Source organism: Phoenix dactylifera, chromosome 4 (genome assembly GCF_009389715.1).
Source record: "Phoenix dactylifera cultivar Barhee BC4 chromosome 4, palm_55x_up_171113_PBpolish2nd_filt_p, whole genome shotgun sequence".
NCBI classification, from domain to species: Eukaryota; Viridiplantae; Streptophyta; class Magnoliopsida; order Arecales; family Arecaceae; genus Phoenix; species Phoenix dactylifera.
In genome coordinates, this window is record NC_052395.1 from 18,808,839 (window position 1) to 18,815,615 (window position 6,777).

The following is a 6,777-nucleotide window of genomic DNA, read 5'->3' on the forward strand; positions in this document are numbered from 1 at the left end:
GCAATAGGGGGGGTGTATATAGAACCACCCGACTTTGATTTGCTATGCTTCTCTTTTCTTTGCTATAGTTTTAGGCCGACTTGAGGCGGGATGTAAAGTTGAAAGCATGATGACTCGTAAAGGGCGGGAACAAAACAAGCAAAGTCTGCGACTTCTTTTGGTTGGTGGGAGATTTTTTCTAATCAAAATACTTTTTCTCAAAGGTTGGTTTCTAAAAATATGATACTGGAAAAATGATTTTGGTTTGTCTGATTGATTATGAAAAAGTTGTACATTTGGCTGAGTATCTTTTTTTAGAAAAATTATATAAAATATTTATTATACTCTTAATAAAAAAAATTGTCTATAAATTTTGATTGTTTAAGAGTAGTTTTGAAAAAAAAAGATTTTAATTTCCAACCTATGAGAACTTAGCTTTTTTATGTTTATTATTGGTTTTTCTTTTTTCAAGAAATATGAAAATTTTATTTTCATAAGAATGTTGTTTTTTTATCTAAAACTCCAACCAAATAAAAGATTTTCCTTCGTTTTTTCTTTGACCATACATTTTCTGTGAAGCAAATGAGAGCTGCTTTATGGACAAGCAGAAAAATATGAAGTTGTTTTTAACTTTCAACACCGAAACCAGCTAATTTAAAATGGAGTTAAATCTCTGTCAAGTCCTATTTAGTTGCAATGCATAGCGCAATCCCATGAATCCAAGTGGGTCGTATACAAGAGCAACACCATTATATAATTATACTATGAGCTAGGCGGTGGAGAGAAGGTGAAGTATAAGTGATAGCAGGAAATTCACCAAGACAATTCATTGGACAATGCCTAAGGACATTACGTAATAAAAGAATATATGATTTGATGCAACAGTTTCTATTACCGCCCTTTTAGACAAAGACTTCAAGTTCAGGGCAGGATGATCTTTAATGGTTGAAGGCAGTTGGCTAATGGGATAAAGAGAATGCCATTTTCCATCGAGTTGATACAGCGTAAAATAAGCTTGATGATATGGTATGATCGGATTTGTCTGGCTCGTAACTGACATGGCAACTAGGACATCTTCTATAACTCCTCAATATAATCATGTCAAGTCAACTCCGACTTATCTAAAAGCTAGGGCAGGCAGACCAAAAGCAGCTAACCTCTAAGGTCACATATTGTTCGATACACTGCATAAAAGTGTTATAGCTCGACTAGATAGCCATTCATCTTGTCAGCCATTCTAGGCCACCTGGAGCCCTCTTACATCGAGCAATGGCCCTACCACTCCATACGGAATTGCGCTCTTTCCACTATGCCAAGAGTTAATATCTATAATAACAACTCTAAAACACTTATAACATATCCCTAGATAGTTATAGCACGACTCTAGACAGTTATATCACAATCTTGGATGGTTACGATATATGATTATAAATAGTTATGATACGATTTTAAACAGTTACAGGACATCCCTAAATGGTTATTACATGACCTCAATTAGTCACAGTATGATTTCAAACATTTGGAGTATGAGCGTATGACCCTCGGGAGACTTCGAAATCCATGGCTATAATAAACCCAGAATCTCCGCATGAGAGTTAGGAGACTCTTACCCTTCCGATTCTGGTATCAAATTTCTTCTCTTCTTCCATATGATAACACTCTTTTTGACTTAATCAATGAAGAATCTGGCTCCGATGAATTCTCTGATTTGTTGCTATTTTGCAGGACATGATCCACAACTACCATCCGAAAATGAGTCTTTTCATTTTTCATCCATTTTTTCCATTTTCTTTCCAGCGAGACAAAGAGGCTTCACCCAGCGGCCGCCAAATCATTGACATCTCTATGCAAGGAGTAGAGTTACGGGCGGCATAGAACGGATTATGCTACACTAGACGAGCGCTCCGGGCTACCTCGATCATATTGGAGGGTGACTCAGCCACTGTGATCAGTTGGGTCCAAAAGAGCTCGAGAGGAGGGAAAGGGGTACGCTTCTTACTTCAAGATATTTAGGATATGGTGAGTGATGGAGTGGTCTTTCAGGCTAAACATGTGTATCGAGAGGCTAATGGGGCAGCGGACTGGGTGCGGCGTATGTGGTGTGCCACTCAGGAGACACCCTATGGACAGGGAAGGACGAATTGCCTAGGGCACTGTATGACTTAGTTTTTGCTGATTCTACTGGGTGTATTCATTCACGTGATATATAAAATACTTATTTTTAGGAAAAGAAGACGAAGGAGAAGAAGAAGAAGAAAAAAAAAAGAAAAAAAAAAAAAAAAAAAAAAGCTTCCGTCGTGTTTCTGCTGTGAGTTACTGTGGAATTGCTTGGCGAGGCACTAGACTCTGATGTATTCTCCTCGATAGTTTCAATAGCGGCCAAAACCGCACCCATTCACGACTTCCCGTGAACCATAGCTGGTCACCAAACCTAACCCACCGCCCACTCATCCGTATCTGGCTGTCCAACTCCTAGCGTCCGCACTCACCTGGCGCTGCTTCGTCATGTCGTCCGCCCAGTACTGGAATCAGGGCCGACAACAATACCCCTCTCTTCTTCTTCCCTCCTCGAGAACCGTAAACCCTTTCCTTCTTAATCCCCCAGCCCACGATTCTCGACTCCACCCTCATATGTTAGGCTGGGTCGTGGGGCCCCTCTCTGCTTTACAGTAAAAAAGCTTGGTTCCAAGTTCCAACCTAGTTCGCACCATTGCTTAAAATAAATAGTTTTTATTGCAGCGATCATTATTAGTTATCATAATACAAGAATATTTGATAAGAAACAAGATTATGATATTGAGTATTCATAGATCATAATAGCATCAGTTTCAGATCAATTATTTTATAAAAATAATATATCCTCCGTTACTGATCACCGCTTCGCTCGCACGAGGACCTGGAAGTTGGTGATTGGCTAAACGCTGGCATGGCGTGGCACCACCAACCTCACCCATGTCCGGTACCAATACCTGACAACCGGATTTCTGATGAACCGACCAATGATCATTGGCACAGAAATACTTTGTCCGATATGGTATTAAAGAAGAAAATTAATGGTTGTTATAGCAAAATATCACATAAACTAACATTCCTTGTTTCATATTTATGATGTCCAGAACCATTCTGGTTCTCTTGAGAACGGTCCTACGTGGTGCAACGGCTCTAATCTTTCGAAAAAACTGACACCGGTCCAAATAATCCATTCATAATACATCCATTCCCACAAAGGACCTATAACGTGATTGATGCGCCCCTCAGGGCAGCATCTAGGGGGGCGGTAAGAGACCTAGACGACAAAAGCTGGGCTTTCCTCTCCCTCTTTCTCGTTTTACTCTACGGCGCGGCGAGTGCCCTTGGTGACCGTCTACTCTTGCATGGGACCCACACCTAAAAATCGTCACATTTCTCCACGTGTCAGATTCTAATGACCGAATTCAGCTGTAGCCTGTGATTAGCTCCATACAGAAGAGAAGAGAGGAGAAGAAAGGTCACAGACTCAAGAGTCCAAGAGGCCCTCCACCGTGCCAATCTCGCCCGGGAATGACCGTGAAATGGACACCGCCACTCTCCCCTCTTCTCTCTCCTCTTCTTTTCTTTTTATTATAACAACGCTGGAGTTGCGGATTTTCCTTATACCCGCACCCCCTCTCTCTCATATGAGGAGCCAAGGAGGAAGGGAAAAGTTTAAGTCTCCAAAGAAAGAATCTACAGCTTTCTTTCCTCTCACCTTTTCCTCTCCTCCACATTTCCAACAACGCCACTTCTCTTTTAAAGGTTTTGTATCAGAATATCTCTTGAATCTTCTTTGAATCAAGAAAGCGAGGAAAACGGAGAGAAGATGACAACAATCTCTTCGCCGATTCTCTTACTCTTCCTTCTCTCTGGCGCCCTATTAACCGTTCCGGCCTCCGCCGTAATCTCCCCGGAGTCGTACTCCGACGAGAAGCAGCCGCTGGACCCGGGGGAGTTCCCCTCCGCCGGCCCCAACACCGTCCCTGCCTTCCCCGTCGTGCAGGCCGAGAACCAGACCTGCCGGCTCGACCTCTCCGACGAGCTCTTCGGGGGCGTCAGCGAGGCCTGCGGCCGCTCCCTCGACCGCAGCCGCTGTTGCCCGGTGCTCGCCGCTTGGCTTTTCGCCGCCCACGCCCGGTCGGCGCTGGAGGTCCGTCCCCCGCCGGCGGCGACGAAGGGTGTGGCGGACGGGCCGCTGATGCCGGACGACAACCAGAAGTGCGTGGACTCGCTGCAGAGCTCGCTGGAGCAGCGGGACATCCGCCTGCCAAGGCCCAACGCCACGTGCGACACCGTGCTCTGCTTCTGCGGCATCCGGCTCCACCAGATCGGGTCGCTCCGCTGCCCGGCGGCGTTCAACGTTAGCGGAGGCGGAGGCGGCGCCGCCCGGAACGCCACCCCGACGGCCGCGGTCCGGGAGCTGGAGCGCAACTGCCGCAACGCCTCCTACGCCGGCTGCACCCGCTGTCTGCGCTCGCTGGAGAAGGTCTGTCTTTTATTAATTTTTTTCTTTAATTTAATCGGGTTAACCATTTTAGAAAAAATATAAAATTATTGGAATGCTATCTTTTAAAAAAAAAAAAGTTTGCAAGCAAAGTTCAGAACTCTTAATTGCTTTTAATCTCTTCTGTTCGATTTTCTTTTTTCTCATTTAGTGGGAAATAAAATATCACCTCTATCAATTTTCTTCCCTTAATGATTGAAGGCAATGCTGAAGAAATGTTAAAATGGGACTTTTCTCAGTTTTCAGTTACCATTTTTTGGTTTGTGGGATATTCCTTTATTAATTATTTTACAGTAGAAAAGCATTTTAACTTTGTAACTTTTTACTTCGAAACAGGGGGCTCATTTCTAATTATAACTTATAAGTCGGATACTATCAAAGGGAGCAAGAGGATCTACAGTGCTACTTCGAATTTATAATCAAAACTATGCGATTATGCGTCTTGCATTCTCAGACAGCTTTCTTGGGATAAAAATTAACTTTTTTATAATATTAAAATCGAAAGAAGTAATTCTTAGAATTCAGCATAATGATTTAGTCAATTAGTCCTACCTGCTGAGGATAATAAATAAGGCCTCGTGGCCATGGTAAAATTTAGATAACGGTTTTGGGCAAAATTTAATGCAAGTCATAGTAATAAATATGCATTCCCTGCATCTGTTCCTCACTTCCCAGGCCCAACCTATGAACTCTGTTTGCCGGCCGGCCGGCCGGAGTCCAAGTTTACCAAAACACCCTTGTCTTGATGCGCTTTCATTTTTGCCCTTTTTCTAAAACGAGGAAATTAGAAAGCATGAGTCTCTGTTTCGTACTTGAAAATGCGAGAAGTTCTCTTGCTTAGTGGACAACAAGGCTCTTGTTTTCTCATCTCAGCGTTTGATCAGACGGCTGATGTTGAAAGAGCAGATCTGATCTGATTTTTTTTTTTTTTTGTGTGCGCGTGTGGTGGTGATGCATGCAGCTGAAGGGCCACGAAGGAGGAGCCGGCGATCGGGCGGCGAGGATGTTCGGGCGGGACTGCCAGCTGATGGGGCTGACGTGGCTTCTGGCGAAGAACAAGACGGCCTACATCCCGACGGTGTCCGCTGTTCTGCGCGCCGTACTCTACAGCGCCCATCCGCCGAGCCACGACGGCGACGGCGGCTACCGGTGCAGCCCGGACCAGGAGAACATGCCCCTCGCCGTCGACTCCCTCCAGTTTCAGAAGCTCGACTCTTCCACCGCCTCTTCCCCTTCTGCCCTCGTCATTAAGTTCTTTTCCCTTCCTGTCCTTCTCGTCCTCTTCTCTCTCGTGAGTGGCCTTTGACTTGGGCAGGTGAGTGAAGACGACAAAAGGGCCTCTCCTTTTTCGTCCTTTTTCCGCCCGCTGTAAATTTTCTGGTTCCCACTATCTGGTTTACAATTAATATTTAATACATGATATCTACAATATATAACTGCTGATTCATATATACCTTTGTTGTAATGTTTCGAGTTATTATTAAATCTCTGGGACGGTCCGATTGGATTGATCTTGTTGTGATGGCTATGATTGGATGATTTTGTTCCTAATTGACATTACCCCGGAACTATCCACAACTGACGCGACAAACTGACCAATCAGAACTCGCCGCAGTACCTCCGTCACTTGGTTAAAATTTGTTGTATGGTCAGCCCAAAAGCAATTTTGAATTTTGAAATCCCTTCTCAGCCGGGGACACCTCAGCCACAATTATAAGTGGTTTTCTTAATTGCATGAACAAGAGATATGTGGCATGATATAGGAGTGAAACATCCATGCACAACCTTTAGAATGTGCTATGGGTTGCTAAAGATGACCGATTCACATATTTGAATCTTTCAGCAACCGATATTGATCTTGCTTATACAAATCAATTCTGAGGGACTCTTTAGTAAGTGCTCTCGAGCTCTCGTATACTATTGTATCATTATTCTGCCACTTCTTAGCATCTCTACTATTATTCGAGAGTCTATCTGAGTTTGGCATCATAGAGTTTTTTATCGGATGCTAGCAAAAGAATTTTTTCATTTTTGCAATCTCAAATCGAATCCGACGTCGTCAGAGTGTTGCCAATTTTTAAGATCCGACGCCGTCAGCTGCCAATTTTTAAGATCTGAATAATCGATTATCGGGACTTCTACTAACTCAGCCAACTTGGCAGCTCGATTCCCACACGGCAACAATTATAAGCATGGCCAACGCTTCCCGAGCTCACGGCAGATATTTTGTTATTAACTTTTCCAACGGAAACCGAAAGAAAAACGTGGGAGATGCAGCTGCA

The 6,777-nt window shown here is 43.8% G+C and overlaps 1 protein-coding gene across 1 annotated transcript; it reads left to right on the forward strand.

Annotated features, from left to right (window-relative positions):
- The first annotated feature begins 3,513 nt into the window (after positions 1–3,513).
- On the forward strand, positions 3,514–5,980 carry LOC103724009 (uncharacterized GPI-anchored protein At4g28100-like). The gene is made up of 2 exons (XM_008815125.4): positions 3,514–4,477; positions 5,457–5,980. The coding sequence occupies exons 1-2, from the start codon at positions 3,818–3,820 to the stop codon at positions 5,799–5,801; spliced, it is 1,005 nt and encodes a 334-aa protein (XP_008813347.2). The 5' UTR covers positions 3,514–3,817; the 3' UTR covers positions 5,802–5,980.
- The last annotated feature ends 797 nt before the right edge of the window (positions 5,981–6,777 follow it).

What these genes read in the sequence shown, in the direction of transcription:
- LOC103724009 (XM_008815125.4), top strand. Translation starts at nt 3,818, where the DNA reads ATGACAACAATCTCTTCGCCGATTCTCTTACTCTTCCTTCTCTCTGGC. An exon ending in GTCTGCGCTCGCTGGAGAAG is followed by an intron (nt 4,478 to 5,456) that starts GTCTGTCTTTTA and finishes TGATGCATGCAG; the next exon opens with CTGAAGGGCCACGAAGGAGG.